This window comes from Rhea americana, unplaced genomic scaffold, assembly GCF_003343005.1.
Source record: "Rhea americana isolate MKP2758 unplaced genomic scaffold, rheAme1 scaffold_62, whole genome shotgun sequence".
In the NCBI taxonomy this organism is placed as follows: domain Eukaryota; kingdom Metazoa; phylum Chordata; class Aves; order Rheiformes; family Rheidae; genus Rhea; species Rhea americana.
The window spans coordinates 489,188-508,822 of record NW_028186779.1 but is presented as its reverse complement, the minus strand read 5'-3'; the positions used below and the strand labels follow the sequence as shown (position 1 = coordinate 508,822).

The window sequence follows — 19,635 nt, the reverse complement described above, 5'->3', positions numbered from 1 at the left end:
AAACTTGACTGAAACTTGCCAATATTGCTGGATCTAAGATGCAATATCAATTGATATAAATACTCACGGTTTTTACAGCAAATATGAAAATAATATGCCTTCTGTTTATTTGCTTGCTTGTTCCTGGGGTCCATATTGATGAAGACAGTTACCTCTTCAGGGCAAGTAGAGCTGGAAGAATTCCKTGTGTTCTGTGTGCATCCCGCTATGCACAGTGACTGGGTTCCRTGGATTGTAAGTCTTGTAAGCACACACCACATGTGCCTCTAGTGGGGAAATGTGAGTAGAATCTTACAGCTCAGTATAAGCCTCACTTAAATGAACATTATTTTAAAGCAAAATTCTTTATTTAACTTTGTTACCTACCTTTTTCTAAATTAAATGTTTGCTAGTATTCTTTCTCCATCTCATGCATGACACACTTACTGTGACTTACTAAGTCACAGATTTCCAGTTTAAACCTGGTAATACCTAGTATTTTTCTTACATGTGTTTATAGCTCTTTCTTTACTTTAGAATTCTAGCAGTAAGTTTTGTCAATGAAGCTTCTGGCTTAAACTGTAGTTTGTAACCTACTGGGAACCATGCATTCTTCTGTCTGTAAGAACTGTCATTATCTAGTGAACTACACTTTTTCACTGAAATTTGTAGCATTTTCTCCTGTTCCCCTATAATTCAGGGATAGCTTATTTGTGTAGCACCACTATTTATGAAATATGTTGCTTAGAAATAATTTATCTTTGTAGCTGAGCAAATTGTAGTATAATTTCACTGCTCTTGCGTAGACCTTTCTCAGCTGTTTGTAGCTGTAATTTCTGAGTTACAATCTCTCCAATATAAATAATACATTAGTTCATAATTTAAATGTGACCTATCTTTGCAAGACTGGTGACTCACTATAAAGATCCTTTTCAGTAGCTTACAAAACTTAAAGCAGGTTTTGGTAGCTGATTTAGCTCTTCTAATCTGTAACATGTTGTGAAGTTTCAGCTTTAATGTGTTTGACAGTGCTGGGAGGATCCAGAACTGCTAAGAGGCTCTTAGTATAATGAAAGAAAGTGACTCACGAGAGAATCAGACGAACATGATCTCTGCCAGATTATCATATTCTAAAATCAGGACCCTAATACTGTAGTTACAAGATAGTTTTTCTTCGGTGGCAAAGCTGATTTACAAAGTATCTRCAACTCGTTTCTACTTCCGTAGTTCTGGGCTTTCTCAGTGATGCTGATACTACTGTTTGTAGAGGATCAAGTATTAAACAAGATTACTGAAATACACTAGGTTTTAAAATAACCGTCACACTAGGCTTTAAAATAATAATCTAAAAAAAAAGTAGGATGAAAGCCAATGTAGAGGCAAAAGAATAAAAGATATGCATTTCTCAAGCTCATTCTGCTACCAAACAATATCAGTAAGTTCTCTGTAATTCCCTACTGTCACTTAACAGATATTTTGCACAGATGCACAGTACTACACAAAGGGAAAAAAGAGAAGGCAATCACATCCTCAGGATCCACCTCATAGYTCTGAATGGGACTGTGATTCTGTACTGCTTCAGCTTACTTTATTGACCAACAACTTTCTGGTTCAAATGAGAACATCCACTTCCCAACAACAACTACARCAAAACATAATGAAATTTGAAGAAAGGAGGAAGAAGACTTCAGAAGGAAAAGAGAAATTTAGGGTAAACAATTAATCTTCTGAAAAATATCTAAACCCTTGTTTTTAGAATAATAGAAATCCAATAAATCCCCAGCATGGATGTATATACTTCAGTGCATTYAAGCAGCTGGCACACTGCCCCACAAGCCATGGTCATGAAGACCAAAAATGCATTCTCTGAGTTAAACAGTGTGTTATCCTTCCCACACATTCATTCTTTGAATTGTTACTAGCTCTGCATCTACTTGTGTATGCTTCCTCATAATGATAATATATTCCATTTCCATCTACTTTTTATTGTGGAACCAGACATAGATATATCTTATGAACTTGATASCTGTGCAATAACTGAATATCACAAGGGTTTTCTCAGTGCTTAAATACTATGACTTTTTTTCCTGCAGAACAATTGAAGCACTTATTTCTCAACATCAACCTGGTAAAATGCCTCTTTGAGGTTACCATGAACCCCAGTCACAGCATAATTCAGTTTGAAGTATATGTAGAAGTAATCCTCTTTAAAAGGCACCTAGCAAACTTAAATTTTCTCCATTTTGTGGTAACTCCTGTGGCTTTTTTTTTCGAATTTATTGTAAAACATTAAAAATCTTAAACTCTTTACATCTCCAGGAGCAATAGGAGAACCCCATCCAAGTTTCCCAGTCTTGGTAGCAATTTCAGCCTGGACCTGTTGCCATTAAACACTGCTGCAAAACTCTCATTCACTTCTTACTCAGTACTGAACTGATTTTTGTTTTGTTATTCTACCACTTAAACTCTTCAAAATGTGCTTTCATTTAAGTAATATGAACCCCTTGAGCTTACCTCCATACAGGCCTTAGGTTGCCAGCTCTTCATTCCTCTTTCAACCTGTTGAATTAAGTACTTTCTTTAAACTCAGCTTAGGCCTTTGATTCCTTTGTGCCCAGTGGTTTGGATGTCTCCAGCCAGAGCTCTGAGCGTGTGTYTGGCAGCAGAAGTGGTTCCTCTTTGAAAGAAGCAAGTCACGCTTCAGTCCTTCACAATAGCTTGTTGGGTAAATAGGAGATAATACCTGCTCATTTATCATATAGCTTAAAGAAATATATCRTTTATTTAAAGAATTGAGAACCATCAATCACAAATAAATGGTTAAGACATTGCAGGCTTTCTATTTTTAGGCAAAAAGCCATTGATGAGCACACTGTTACAAGTTATCAGGAGACATTAATTGTGAGTACTACTAATAGCATTTTGAAAATGTGATTCACGTTTTAAGGATTGTTTAGTAAGTTCAATGTGGTATCTGATAGATTGGAACAGAAAACCGTGCAGTTTACTACTTTCACAGTTGTTTCACTTTTTATTATTATTCTGTTGGTTTGAAGTGTTAGGGAAATAATAATCTCTAGTTATTAAATCTTAGTTTCCTATGTTTCTAATGTGAAGCTTTAAATTTCACATCCACTGCAGAGTGGTTCAACTAATATATGATAAATTCTTCTTAAGTGGTTTTGATGTGGCTTGGTCAAATACTTCATTTCTTAAGTAGAAAGCTGGCAATGAAACATAGAGTTTGTGAATGTGTAAGAATKAAGTGCAGACTATATAATTTGTTGCATAATTTTATACTGAAAAATGTGCTGTCCCATGCCACAGTGTGCAATTAGTAAGTATGACCTTGATTTCCAATCTGAGCACTGGAGAACAAATGGGCAAGTGTTTAATTTACATCAAAAAAAAAAAAAATCTTGCCATGAAAACACAAAAATGTGTGATTGTTACAGTGATCAAGGAAGAGAATAAGAAATAGTTTTTCCAAACTTGGAACATTTCCCTTGGAAACTTGGAACATGACCATTTTCTGAGTTGTCTCAGCAGAAAGTAAATCTTTCATAATTTGCCTTTTCAGTTCTATTTTGCAGAACTAGATCTAGGATATAGGAACCACAGGCACCTGCCAGGGGTACCTAGTTCAGAAATCGTGTTTCAGAGAAGCTTTGTAGAATGACTATGGCTTTTGTAAGAAGCTTTCAAAGCTTGACTGGATTATTTCTGTTGGAAAAATCCAAATAAATGACAAAATCCTGGTTTTATTTCACCAGGTCAGATTTGTAAATGCTAATTCATATGGTTTGTCCTTGATCCAGAAACACTTTCTCTGGCTACATCAGAGCGTTAGTACTCTAGGACTTAATATATCTCTATGTTTGTTCCTTCACTGCAAGGACATGAATAAATTATCCACATTTGAKGACATCCTGTAAATATAGATGTTCAGTGCCATGCTTGCTAATAAAACTTTAGGTTCCACAAAGATTTTTAGGATATTATTAAAAATTCCTGTTTTGATCATGGATATTCGTTGTAGTAAAATATAAGAAGATGTATGTCTTATGGTAATAGCAGAGCTGGAAAAATACATTAAATTGGCCAGATACACTGCTAGAATTGTTGATGTTGACYAGAACTCCATCTAGGAGAATAAGAAAAAAATGTATAGAAACAGTGAGTGTTTAGGTGAAGGGGGAGTGGGAACAGAGCAATATATCTGGAAATCATGAGTCAGAATCAAGTCAAGTAGGAGAAAAAATGGAAAGAATATAAGATTCAATATGAAAAGAGGCTGAAAGTGAGAGTCCAAACARTATAGATCGCTTTGCTAATAAGAATGAATAGGGCTTGAGCTTTCTAATGGTGTACATTAGGGTAGAGAAAGTGAGGAGGGAACAAAGGAGCATGTGTGTATGCCTGTGGTACCTGACCAGAGGTTATTCCAGCTGAGACCCTCTGCTACTGCTTAAAATATTTATTACTTTATAATTACAGCTCACCAGAAGCATGACTGAATATGTGGGATGCCCCTTCCCTGCTCTGGTCACTCCTACATGACCTGTCACACATAACTGTAAGCAGATCATTCAGGAAGGAGAAAAGAGCTACAAGTTTCTTTATGCAAGTAACACTCCATAAAAAAAAAAAAAAAAAAAAAAAAAAANACTTGAGCAGTGGAAAATGCCATTTTGGCATTTCTTTCTGATCTCTTTTATAACCGGGAGATGAAGCAACAGCGATCACAGAGATATTTGCATTGAGCTAAAGTTATGGGGCAAGCACTAACTAGACAAAGGAAGATTTTGTAGTGAAAGAAAAGTGGTTGTAAATAATAGCATTAATAAAATAGCCTATATGCTTTAAGGATAATAACCTAAAACAGTTAGTTTTACATTCTCTTTAATGTATTATGATGAACAAATGATTGAGAAAGCTTTTTCTTCTGGAAGGCAAATAACCAGCAATCATATCAAGGATTTAATAAGCCTGTCATTATTGCAAGGTCCACATGATTTATATAATAATCTTATTTCCTTATTAATCTTGTGTTATTATCTTAATACTGCATACTGTTAGCTACATCAACTTTTCATTATATTAATCTTGATATTTGTGTCCATATAGTATTAAAGTGACAATGAAGGTTTGTCATTTAAATTTACTTATCCTGTAGCATGCATTACAAAAAAACTCTGGAGAAATTAAAGGAGCATTTTTATAATAGCTGTGCAGGTGATGACTGATCCTTTGCGATTGAATGTTTTGTCTAATTAATATTGAATATAAACCACAAACTTRTTCTAGTAAGTGAATGGAATAAACCAATGACGAGTTTCTGTTTTCGTAGCTCATTTTGTGGCATTTCATTATCAAAACTGTTGATTAAACAGAGAAGCTTTTTGTAAGACCTGCAGTATGTTCGTAATTATATAGCTGGCACTGTGTAAACAGTTTAAACAATGAAAAGACTTGTCATTTTTGCAGCAATGACCATCCTTCCTTCTTTTTAGGCACCATATGGCACCAAATCTCTTTGGATATAAGGTAAACAGAAGGCACTTGCAGATATCAGAAACAGTCAGAGCACCTTGCGTTAAAAAGAAGTAAAGAGAAAAAAGTAAAAATGAGTTGGTTATATCGCGTCATGCTCATGACAACAGCGATGTTGTAGGTCCAGACTGTTGGTCTCTTAAGTGACCAGTATCAGTCCTCTTTGGAGTTTTAGTGTGGCTTGATGCTTCTACAGCAATTGCTGTTTTACACCCTTTACCAGGATTTCTTCTTTCCAGATCCTAGTTTCATCATTCWCCTTTGCTTTAAACATTCTTTATGAAAATACAAACTGCCCCAAAGCTCAGTCTGATATACCCCAAATTTCTCTTTGTAGACCTTTACGGAGTGAGTGTTCTGTMCTGTTACTCAGAACTGTCCTCCCGGGCTTCCTCTTCGTTGTGGTTAATACTGGATAGACTCGCTGCATCAATTCTTTCGCTGCAGCCCCTGAAGGGCCTTCTGAGAATCCAAGTTATTTATTCTAGTAAGAAGGATCTGTTCTAATTTTCAACAAAGATATATGCACAGGCTGAAGAATGGCACTGAGGAGTGGCACTTGAGGTTGCAGTAGTTTGTCTCTTTCCTCTCTCTTCYAGGGATCTGTGTTGTTCCTTTCTTGTACAGCCCTCTTGACTGGCCCTCTAATTTCTGTTTTGCTAACAATTTGATCCCCCCAACAGTGTTTGCACTTATGATTAAATACTTATTTTCTCCTCACTATTTTTCCTCACAGTTTTGTCTTCTAAATCCAGTTTCTCTCTATATCAGATTTTTTTCTATTAACTTTGTCAGCATCGACATAGGCAAGATCCCCAACCAGTTTAGGCTGCTCTTATATCAAGTCTTTTGACTTTCAGGCTACCTTCTAGCTGAGTTTTCTGTGCATCTAGATMGGGCTGCACTGATCCCTTCCACTGTTCCTTCTGTACTGTCCCATTCAACCACTCCATCCTCATGCTTCCTTAGGCAAAAATTTGGAACTATACTTTTAATTTGAAGAAGAGAGCTGGAAGATGTTACTACTTGGCTTGGTGGAGTGGCATCCATATAATATATTTTTACTTAGGTTTCAAAATGAAAAATTATTTTAAACTGAAAAAAGCCACTCTTAATTTCAAATGTCAAAATGGCATGTTTCAAGAATTTCGAAATGTTTTCCAACATTTGTTCAAGTTAAGATATTAATCAAATCTGGTCCTCTCCTCTGAACAGTTTGTTTCAAGGAAGTGTCAAAAATTTTGTGACAAACTGTCTGGAGAGCTAAAGCAAAATATTGTGCAGGGAATTTTCCTTTTTTTCCTCTTCTGTTTAAAATAAAACCGATAAAACTAGCAACCTGTCCTTACTCTCCTGGAATACTAAGTGGTAAACAAGTTGCATGACTTGTTTCAGGCACCAATGCTGGCAGTATGCTACTATTTATTTCCTTTCTGGCATATGCTCTGTGCGCTGAATTCCTGAAGTAAATTTTTTAACTGAAATACAAGCCCTTGAGAAATCAAAACTTGTAATAAATTGAAACACTGACAGAGCCTGAACTATGGTGCACAAATTGCAGTGCTTGAAAAGCAGAATAATAGAATCAAGAGCCTCTAAACTACAAGCAAATTATAGTCTATCAGTTTTTCTATAGGGCAATCACAAGACTATGTAAGTAGAATAGTAGATTCCCAGAAATTGGCTATTTGTAATTAAAATTAAGCACATCGGGTTCATGTCATCACAATTTTTAAAGTCAAGTACAAGTTAATAAAATAGTTGTATCCGCTTTGCTATATTTCCCTTAAGAACAGTTTTGCTCTTAGTACAAGTTGTTGTCTTGGAAGTGTTGTCCATTTTCAGAAGCCTAGAATTGTCACCTTCCCGGAAAAAGTGTATGAGTATTTTTATGAACATGAAATGCATATATGTGAACACACATGCACATATATGCATGTACTCGCACCTACTTCTGTAGTGGAGTGAGCCTTCCTTGCTTTAAAACAACTAATTGAACAAGTGCTAGGTAATAAATGAGTTGTTTATTACTTACTGTACATATCTGTTTTCAGCAAATTGAAAATGAGTTGAATAATGGGTTGAGAAGAGCATTTTATTTGTATATTTATCACAGAGCTGTGACTGCATTGCAGCACAGCTGCTAATTCATTGAAGCATCCTTGATTTTGATGTCTTAAAAGTAGAATAGAACACTCATTATAATGCAATTTATGAAAATGTTATACTACATCTATAAAAGAATAAAATACTGATGTGCACTAAGCACATACACAAAGGATAGGGGGATGAAGGCAGGCAAACCTATATGCCTAATATTTTAGATGTGCCATTTTAGCTGAGCGTATTGYTATGCATGGTAGATGGCAGAGTTGTCATAGTAAAGCAGAAAGAGCAGACTGTGTAGATTTTAGCAAGTAATATAAATACGTTCCATGATGATCRGAAGGGGAATAGTGCAGTGTAAAAAGTTAATTCATTTCTTTGTTACTATTTATTATCATTGTTGTTCTTGACAACTGTGATGATGAGAGAAAAATCCACTGTGATAAACCTCGTGCAAATAAAAATTCAAGTTCTTTCAGATCGAAAGATCTTGTGAACAAAAAGATGAGGAATGTGCATGGAGAACGAGAGAGAGTAAAAAGTGAATATACACATTACGTTTCCTGTAATGAATGATGTACACATCATTTAGGTTTGTGGGCATACGGGTCGGCTCAGAGAGGATGTACCATGTGAAAAATTAAACTGGCATTATATCAGTCTTTACTAATAAGTGCCACAGAAACATTAACTTTCATTTTAAAGAGGAAAAACCTTCAGTATTCAAGCAGGAAGTGTTTTCTACAGCACACACATAGCAGTCTTTGAGTCATATTGTTACCGGAACTATCCAGTGGAATTAACAACTTATGATTTAAACATTAATGCTAGGATCCATAATTGTAAAGAAATTAGGACTTCTAGCTTTACCTCCAGATCAGTGTTTCTAAGACAATTAATCTCCTAGGAAAACTTCCAGATTGGGTAAAGTAAAGAAAGTGACCAGATTTATGACAAACATCCAGATAAAGAATAAAACACAAAAAGATGGTGATTTACGTCAGTCACAAGTCATTCATGCCAGGCAAGCTAAAGATCACTTGCTCTTCCCAGTAATTGTGAACACCACCATTTTGTACTAATTTTAAATAAAATTATTCAAGCAATCTGCACTTTACAATGTCAGCATCACTTTGGTAGTGTTAAATCATTTAGTACCTCCAGTTCCCTTTTAAACACACTGCCATAAGAACAAGAAGGGCATTGACATTCAATATGTTCAGCTCAAAACCTACTGATGATGAAATACTGCTCCATTTCAGTATGTCGTAGCCAGACTGGTAAAATAGGATTCTCAGCCACAAACATACTTAAATCAATAGCAGCTGATGGCATCTTATAGCTTCATGACCATCAAGCTGATTAATATGCCATAAATTTGCAAAGCAAGACGTATTTAACAGATTGTGCTCTTTGCATATGATGCAACAGTTTTTTTATCATCCCTTTGAAGATCCAAGTTTACCGTGGCCCACGTAGCTGCTGCCCCTGATTCAGACACTGGGGACTAAAGGAAGTAAAGCAAAATCTAAGTGTGTGATCTCTTACAGTTACACCAAGGAATGGAGGCTCTATAGTCAAAGGATTGTGACAGCCCATACGCAGTTTTGATTGGTGCAGCAAGGTTCTTCTAACACAAAAACACCAGTCAGTTTTATTATTCATCTTTATAACTTACTCTTCAAGTTATGAGAAGCAACATATAAAAATTTCTAATAATCAGTTCCTTTATTCCCCRTGAGAAAAATTTAGGAGTAAAATCATTTGAAACAAGGCTCTATAAAATTATGCATTTGCCTGGTGATTCAATGCATGATCATTCATGTTTATGAGAGAGGAATATAGCAGTCACTGTTCTGTGTTATGTAGGCTGCTCACTKGTATATGTGCCCTGATGATTCTAATCATCTTCCAAAGAATAAGAAAAACTTTCTCCAAATGCCTAAAATGGATTATAAAATGAAGTTGTCGTCATAAAATCTAAGGAGATCTGTTTGATTCAAGCAGTAAAATGTAGAAGTAATAAATAATTAACAAGACATCAAAGAGTCAACTTCATAGTTTGTTCTCAAGTCCAGTGCATTCTTCTCTACCTATTTGAAATGGCAAAAGAGAGGTGATTACCTGAATGCAAAATTAATCCRGTTAGATTTTCAGCAAGGCAATGCTTAAGAAGGTTAAAGATTTCCTTTGAAAACTAGCRAGTAAAATACATGAGATTGTTCTAGAGAGTCGCAGTGCTTAACCTATCTTCTCCTACCACAAGGAAGGCTGAATTGTGCCACATTGGCACAGTTAGGTTAGTGATTACCACTTTTTCTATGTAGTTATGTAAATAATAAACTCAAATATATCAATCCAAAAAATAAGTTACACAGAGTACTTTTTAGTAGCTGGCCTTTCATAGACGTTTATTTTTCCTTTTATTCTTACCAGTTTAGTCAGTACTGAAAACATTGAAAACACTATGTGACACATCTTGCCTTTTTTATCCAGCTTAACTGGATATTTGTGAGTGTGTGGTTTTATCCTATACCTCTGTAATATTATCATAACGTAGTCCAGCTTGTGACTTGGCCACTGGGGTCCATGGGCCATTTCCACTCAGCTGATCTTTTTTTTAAGGGAGRTGGGAAAGGGAAAAGAGGAAGAATCACTGAATAATAGTGCTGTCCAATAGAGCAATTCCACCTTCCCCCCGCCCTGCTCTATCTCCACAGAGAGCTGGTCTCCTTCTGTTAACTTGAAGCAGTTGCTGGGAACTGACAGCAGGAACACCAGGGTTGGGAAACTGCCTTTAGTAGTAGTAGCAGCAGCTGCTTTACCCCTTTTTGCTTTGCTGCAGCAGTGGTTGCAGCAGTTTGGGTTAGGCAGAAGTAGATGTGCAGGCGTGTACCAGCCTAGGTCGGGGGTTACACATAGCCAGATGCAGGAGGGTTTCTGCAACAAATGCAGAAAAGGGGATTATCCAGCTCCTGTGATGACTGAAGTGGAACCAGCATGAATTCATCTTAAGGCACTAAGTTGTGAAGTGCTTTGAAAATTAAAAACAGTAGAAAAGAAGGGAGTAACAAGTACCTACTAATGTAGTACACACACACACAAAAATGCACAAATCCAAGAGGATGGCTTAATCCAAATGAGTTAACAGCTCTATTTTTCTTGATGCATTAGTCTTTCATTAATCCTTCTAATGCAAATAGCTTAGAACAGCACCTTATTGGTCTGGAGATAACACTGAGAAACTATTTGGCAGCCTTCTCTAGGAATATGCCCTAAAGGAACCTTGCTTAACCAAATGTCATTGCATATTTTAATATCGATTTGCTCTTTGTAAATCATAGTCTTTAAAAGTGCCAAGCATTTTGTTTTAATCTCTTGACAGAGTAAGCTTGATAATGTCCATCAAAGAAGTCCATGTATTACAGTAATTGATAAGGAAAGGATAGGTCCTTCTAGGTTCAGGAAAGATTGTTTCRTTCTGCTCTCATTAATTATATGCAGCTATTCACAATTAGATTAGAAGTCAGCAGCAAATCAAACCAGTCTGGGAATTATTGTGAACCACCATGAATTTTACAGTCTGTCCCATCTGCCCTTTGTGTTGCCTTGCATATGAGATGCAGGTCCTGTTGCTGAAAAAGCTGAAAGTCACATTAAACATTTCTTACATTAGAAGAAATGAGAGAAAATCATAACTGTTAGATCACCTGTTTTTGCTTTTATTTAGACTATTTTGAAAACGACAGACTGTATGTCTGGTACAGGTAATTTTAATCTAATGTTGAGACAGTAGTACTCTGTATTAGCTCTGTGTTCTTAATTTGATTGTCTTATTGTTCAGCACTACTTTTATCATCATTAGCTTTATGCATTCTGTTCTCATTAAAGAGCTACTCACTGTACATAGATGCAGGTTTAGAATATATYTGTGATTCTGTTACTGATTTGCACTGGATCTTTACGTAAGCTGCTCATATTCAGTGATTCAGACTGCCAGTTTGTGTTAGCCTGGTGTTCTCAAATCCTTTGATGAATAGTGATTTGTAAGCTGAAAGGATTTTTTATTGCTTTTACAAATTGTCTTCCTATATGTTCTTTTATAGACCAGATCTCTCACTGTCTTCTTGAGCAGTTGGGTAACCTTGTACAGGAAAAAAGGATTAAATTTTAAACCTCTTTCACAGTCTTTGCGTGGGTGTGAATGTTTATATAAGCCACATAGTGACAGAAGATGATACTCAGCAAGGATAGTGTTATCCATTTTGAAGGATCTATGCAAAAAACAGTAATAGAGAGCAAGGATTCTAAAAAGATGTGTGGAGGAGATAAAAAAAGCAGCTAGTGGAAAAAATACTGTAAAGCCATTCAAAATATACTGGTGAGATTGTTACTTTTGAGGCAGAGAAGTGGACAAAAAACCTGGACAGAATGAATTTGGAGGAGATAGACGAGAAAGTGGAAATGAGAAATGAGGTATGAGCAGGAGCAGGAGCAAGATTAGATAGGGATTTGATGATGATAAGGAAAAAAAAAATGAATTTCCTGTTAACAATTCGATCCAGGTTAGTTTGCTCTCTTTCATAGCAAAAAGCCATTAACATTTTGTTCTGCTTTGCATAAATTCTTACACTGGCCTCATCACTATAGCATCTGTGTTCTTTTCAGTACTATATTAAACAATGTTTGACAAATACCTATCGTGTAGTTCATTCCTTCTTTTGTCTTCTCAGGTGCAGAAATTGTTTCACAGTTGAATGTTTTGTTTTGTTTTGGCAGTGTTTCTTAGATTTGTTGTTTTTAGTTTTTATATAGAAATTGAACTTATATCTATCTATCTATATAGATATAGGTAGAACTATAGATAAATATGTAGTGTGCACTTATTCTAGAGAAGGGAAGGAGGAAAGGAAAGAAATAGAGAAAGAGGGAAATACAATAACAATGAAGAATAGTGAGGTTTGTGCTAGTTCGTCAGTCCAGAGGGACTTTATTCCACAGWGTATTTGTGGGCACCAGCACATTTTGCTTCCTGCACAGAATAACTTTTTATCTTTCTGCTCAAATAAACTCTTAAAGCTAAAAGGTGGAGTCAATTACTGTACACCTTGAATGCAACTTGCCTGGGGGAGCTAGCTGGTGTGTGAGGGAGCTAGCTACCCTTGCCCTGGGAGGTATACWCCTCTGAAAAGACCGAGATAGTGACCAAAACCTGATGATTTACGAARATTAAAAAGCACAGTCAGAAAACTAAGTAAATGGAGTCACATAATGAGAAATTAAGAGCTAGAAAAAAATGCTTTTTTGATTCCAGTGGGATATGAAAATATTTGCATCAGAAAAGAATATGGAGAGGTCTCTAAGGCCGTTGTCCTGTCTTAAGGGAGGACCAGGTATTTTTAAGCCACTTCTGACGTATGTTATCCCGACTTATTCTTACAATACCTCTTACCCACTGCTTCTTTGCCCATCACAGTGGGCATTTAGAACAGTTTGTAGCTTTCGTGTTTCTAGCCAGAGTTGGTTTGAAAACCAGCCAGCGCTCACTTGCACTGAGTATAATCTGAGGATTTCTTTGTGGGTCTTCCATAGGACTCTCCTGTTTATACCTTCATTATGGCATTCATTTTCTTCCTGTTATTCCTTTTGTTGTTGTTGTTGGCAATAGTATGATGAGTTGACTTAGCATTGTATGTGGTAGCCCCTAGATCCCTTTTTGCAGAATTGCAGTTGAGCTAGGCTTTTCAAATTTTATTTATTTTGCAGTCATTCAGTTAATTCTTCCTACTTCAGTGTAAGACTTCTCATATCTCCTAGYTGTATTACATATTTTTTCAGTTTAATTTTTCAGAATATTTTCTGTTTATAAATCTCTAGTGCTCAAGTGTACAACCTCTCCCAGTTTGATATAATKCACAAAAGGAACACGTCATATCAAGCCCAGTTCGTCTGGCACCGGGAACTTTATGTRCTTCTAGTACAGAGCTTAGGCCAGATATAGCATTCTGCTCCTGGTTGCATTTTTTCCTTAGTGTCTCACAGACCCTTCCCTATCATCTGACATGTTTGTGTCCACTGATGTGATGGGAAAAGTCCTGTAGTAAAGATACCATGTGTGAGCAGCCTGATTGACAATAAGATAATATGGCTGGTCCACAGTGCTATTCTTGGTTGCTACAAAGATGTTTYAGGGGAAGAAGGTGTTTGCTACTGGCTGCATGAGTATTCTTATTTCCAGTTTTCTCTTTTGGCAGTCTAGGGCTAGGGAGAAACTTGGTAGCGTGCTGGATATTCATACATAAAGTCTCTGAGGAAATGTTGAACCTTCAGCGTGCATACAGTGTAGGAGCAGGGCCTTAGCTGTTGGCCAGCAACTTTATCTGCTGATCTGTTCCTACTGTGCCAAGCTTATTTTTAATGGAAATATAGCCGTATTCCTAAAAGGAGACTAAAGAATGAAATTGCCTAGAAACATACTCCTTCATCATAAATGAAGTGTAAACAGAACATGGATCGTTTTGAATATGTTATGTATATATACTAAATGATACACATAAGTTAGATAAACTTCATAACAGCCTATGTTCAATTAATTTCAAAAATCCAAATATCTTAGCAAATTTTACAGTGAAATACGTAGACAATATACTTTTTATCTTACCAACTTTTAAATAAGTTCAGTCGGTAGCAAGAAAAGTGTTTGAAAGATAATGAGATTTACAGTTAGAAATTATATTCCCGTTGATACCCCATTGAATTCAACAGATTGTGGGTTTTTTGAAATTTTTGAATTCCGGTTACTGAAAATTCCGTTAGTCCCAATTACAATGGGGAAGGCAAATCCAAAATTTGTCATATGAGGAGTAGATTTTGTTATAGAAGTTGGCTCATGAATTTAACAAAAAATAAATATTCCAATTCTGTCTGACAAACAAGCTAAYGTAAAGTTGGGGGTTGAAAGAGGAAATAAGGAAATGACCCTGCAGTCTGAATCAAACTCTATTTAGACAGCCCTGATTCAAGGTATTATTTACTTTTTATCTTTAACAACATCATATTTAGCCAAGGAAAAACAGATGATTGTGAAAGAAATTCCAGAGGCACAGACGAAGTCAGTTCAACCGTCTTACTAAAAGTATAAAATCAACATCAGGGTGTTTGTTGAAATCTCTGACTTTTTGACTTAATATGCTCCATTAAATGTTACAGATAAATATCTGTTTTTCATATTTCCCTACATTAAGTCATTTATCTCATTACATAGTCAATACAGCAATATCTTTACTAGTTATGCTACCATAAAAATAAGTTATATAGTACTAAATTGTGAAACTAGTTGCTGGCATTACAAGTGAGACTTCATATAGAAATCTGTCCAAATTCACATAGAAAAATGTTTAGTTTTGTTGCTGGAAAAATAATTCTAAAGTAATATATGCTCAAATGTAAATAAAGAAGGAAATACATTGAAAACAGTGATTTTGAAAGGCTGGAAAAAACAAGAAGCCATATTCAGACTTATGAACTTTTCTAGATGTTTATGTTTTTGAATAAACATTATTTTAGTGAGATTATTTTTGAAATGTCACTGCTCTCTGCTTTCCTTGCTTTTGTACCCACTCACCATAGATTTATAGAAATTGTTAGTGATTCATAAGTTTAGAAATGTTCCGTTACATGCTAACGGTTTTTCCTCTGTGGAGTTGAGAACACTGCTGAAACTCATCATCTATCAGTTGAATTACAGTAATCAAAGTTATCTGTGCGTTTAGTCCACCACAATAACAAAGCTAAATGAATTCACTTAAACCATGTTTAAACTGTAATTTATTGATCCGTGATAATTGCCTCTACAGTGCTGCAGTATTTTTAATGTGAAAATAAAAATKTTAAATGACATGTTTCTTCTTTTAGAAGAGCATTTCCGTAAGCATTATTTTAAACAATCCCAAAATTTTCTGAACTTAAAAAAAAAGTTAATGAATGGTTGTCCACCCTTGAATACTGTAGTCTGATATAGAATATAAGCCATCTGTATTGTATATATTCTGAGTTATTTTTACTAACATSTATAAAAAGCAGTCTTTGAATACACAATATGCAAGTTTCCTATCACATGTCCTGCCAAAGGTTCTTTTTCATAATTGAGGCATGTATATCAATGACATTAATTTGAACACAAAGGGATACAAATACTTAATTTGTAATGCATTTCCAAAAATATTTTCATTTGTTTGTCTAATAGGTGATCTCCTCATCTTTATTTTTAATGTAATAATACAAATGTATAGTTTGTAAATTGCATTTGGCCAACTCCACATGAAAGAAAAATTCCTTTAGTTCTTAATCAAAAACGCAGAGTCCGTACTGAGCCTGACTTTAAGCAATTTAATAAAGAGAAAAAATAATTTCTTTGAAATAAGATTTCAAAGCCTCTCTCCAAGAAAGGAAATTCAGTAGTTTCAAAGGTGGAATTATATGGTAATTCCCATTTTTAACAACCTTTGATAGAAGAGAAGCTGGTCAGCTCAAATCTTTGAAATCACATTTAGATGATATATCAAACAATAAATGTATGTTTGGCTGTAACTTTATTTTTTTGCTGTTCCATTTTTTCCCTTTGCACTCCTTTAACTCTCCAGCAACAGTGTGTGGGCTGAAAGCAAACCACACTTGCCACACATCCCTGTGAAGAAAAACTTACTACAGCTTTTATACTGAAGCCTTTGGCATCTTGCTTGTTTTAATAATGCAGCATTAGTAATTTCCATCCTAGGCAACCTGCTTCTGCTTTATCCCATTGCTGGCCACAAAAGGATAAATAGGAGCTCACTGGCATTCTTCCATTCTTTTTTAACTCTCAGTCACTCGTGGGATTGGAGTCCATGAGGCATGACACCACCTGCACAGCAGAAGGAGGTGTGACTTGTGATGTTCTTTTTGTTTTGATAGCTAAGTACCTGGTCATATTTAGCTTAAAAACCTAATTTATGATGTGTGAATATATTCCACCTCAGTCACTCTTTCTTATTGTTGGTAAAGGGGCTGCAGCAGAGCCTTGATGAATCATCTTTTGTGCAGCTGGGTATTCTGATATAAATTCTATTAAGCTGCCAAAAATAACTAATTACCAAGCAAGGACATGATATACTGCTTGGGCAGCTCACAGTTTGGCTATATGTAAATCTTGTTGCTTATTTGGGTTTTTCTCTCTGTCTTTGCATCTCATCCTGACAGGTGTGTGCCCAATCACTGTGAACATGGTGGCAAATGCACGCAGACTTGGGACAGCTTCAAGTGCACTTGTGATGGAACTGGATACAGTGGCGCCACTTGTCATAACTGTAAGCAATGCTGCGGTTTCAAAATTGTGATGGAGTGTGGAAGACACTGACATCTTTTGACTGAGATACAAAGTCAAAGTCTTCCTCTCTGGTTACAGAACTTAGAACAGTTTTTGCAAGGAAAAGATGGCTTAATCCTACTGCATCTTGTCTACACAGGAGTATGTTTATGTAGCAATATGCAGCACTATGTAAAGGGAMCAGAGCAGTATAGCTCTCTTAACTGGGTGTCCTCACCAAACTCATTCTCAGCAATTGCACATTGGAGTTTCAAACAGATACTGTGATTCTGCCCTAAACTGTTGAGGAGAGTTGCTGAACAACTAGAGATGCTGGTTTGGGTTGCTAATCCTGAAACATATTTTGGCCATTTTAAAGTCAAATTATTTACTCATGTTGTAAGTCTTGCAAATAACAGTATTTGCTATGAGATCCACTTGTCCTGCGGTATTAAAGCACAGAAAGAAGAGGAAAATATGCAGTTGTTCTTTTTACAGGTTCTAAACCACGGGTGACAGTGGCGTGTCGTCAATTCCTTCTATCATACATTTGAAGTGAGATTTTCATCTGCAAAGTGCGTTCTAAAACATTTAGAAGATTGAGAAAACATATTCAGTCCTTACCTTCTCCACTTCTTTGCTTAGGGAACTACATCTTAATATTAAGGAGAAAGCAAAGATACTTTTGAACAGATGAAAAGACAAATTTCAAGCATATACATGTACATACGTACATATACATATAGAGATAGATACATACATAGAGAGTATATGAAAGTGAATATATTTGTATACATACATATATATCTCTATATACACATACGTATCTAACTACAGCTGTATAAAATGTTACAAAGATAATTGCAGAAATCTGTTTTTTTAACCAAAAAGCAAACTAATGAGGAAGTAGCAACAATTCACAAGTGTTTGAATTTGAACAAAAAACTATTCTATTTTTAATCATAGTATTAATATAAGAAGGAATGTACTTTATATAGTAACTATAGTTAGAAATATGTATGTATTTACTGAATGGCAAAATCCTCCATGAAGGGCTCCTTCCTCCCATGTTACTTTTTCTGTACATTACTTTTAAACTAAGAAGACCTTGCTGACAAAGGTATAAAAGGTGATCATGGTACAGACTAGTTCATTGTCTGCATTCACACTTTGAATACAAATTGATAGGATGTTAGAATGCCTTACAGTCTCATACTGTCTTGTACTGACTTGTACATTTGTGAATGTGTAGGACACTGAAGTTGATTGTCACCTGTCAAAACTTTAAAGCCTTCAACTTTTCTTTCTCATAATGTTGGCATTTATACCATATTGAAACCAGATATTCCTCAAACGTATGAAAGTCTCGCCAGGTAGTGGTAAGAAATATGGAGAGTTGGCCTGCATAACATCCTGTGCGGGCACTACTGTTTGGGGGATGTTTTCAGTCCTGTTCTGGATCCTGTGTCACAGGCTGGATACAGTTTCCACGGCTGGATCAATGAAATTGCAGTATTGCTTCCCAAATTCCTGGTCTCAGTACTAATACTTTGCTTTTGGGTTTGTGAGTCCCACTGAAACCAGTGGCATTCCCCTATGTGGACTGAAAGCAGAGTATCTGATACATTAGTAGGACATGGACTCTTCTAAGGACAGCCTCTTCCTGTTCTTTACCCTCAGCTACAAATACTGGTATTATATTCTGTATAAAGTCTTGCATTATGCCCTGCTTTGTGCAAGTCATATTTACTGGCTGACTGAACTATAGTACCTGAGTGCTCCTTCTATCGCTTTATAGATAAGCGTACAGAATATTGAACACAAAGTAGTTGTAAAGGTAACAACTTTACAATCATATTCAGGTATATGCAAACTTTTAGTCCATATTCCAGTCCAAGAAAGACCTAAGAAGTTGATACATATCATACTTATTGCATGAGGGATGAATTAGCTGATCATACCTGGCAAAAGTTCCATTGCAGGAAAAACAGATTTTTGTTGAATTAATAGGACTGCAATTTCACCTTATGATTTTCAGCTGATAGATGCAATCATCTAGACAGAAGGAGGCATTAATAAAACGTTTATGTTTGTGACCTCTTCATTTTATAGGAATACTAAATACTCGAATGTTATTTAACTTCTCTCACTTGAACAGGTAGTTCAAGAATTCAGATTTTTTCTTTGACACGTGAATACTAGAGTGTCTCATCTTTATAGCAAATTGGTCTGGCTACTGAACTGTAAAAACTGAAAAAGCTAAATGTCTAATGAAAGCTTATTAAAGAGAGAKATTTAAGAGACCAGTGCTGCTGGAGACATTTCTTGGGCAACCTTTTATTTGTTCCTACATTATTTGTTTACTAAGTGTGCGTGGTAATGGTATCATTGCATTTAATCTTCGGAAAGAATACATGGAATTTAGAATAATGCAGTATTTTGCTGAAGCAAAGAAGAATAAATCTTACATACCTGTTTTTCTACTCTRATATTTTTAGAGCTTTTGCTGATTTAGTACAGCCATCTGGAAAAACACACTTTTTGTGTATATGATAGGCTGTTGTTTAATTTCACTGGAGAAATGTAAGAATGGAAGCTTAGTTAATTAAGTATGCTTTTTCTAGTGAGCTTCTGAAAATAAGTGTAATCTAGAT

General features: G+C 35.7%; 1 protein-coding gene across 2 annotated transcripts in view; it reads left to right on the top strand.

The window, feature by feature from the left end:
- CNTNAP2 (contactin associated protein 2) overlaps positions 1 to 19,635 on the top strand; it is a 1,098,090-nt gene that overhangs the window by 701,950 nt on the left and 376,505 nt on the right. For both annotated transcript variants that reach the window (XM_085320206.1, XM_085320205.1), the window contains exon 11: positions 16,876 to 16,982. In XM_085320206.1, the coding sequence (XP_085176332.1) occupies positions 16,876 to 16,982 (107 nt within the window). The remainder of the gene's footprint in view (positions 1 to 16,875; positions 16,983 to 19,635) is intronic.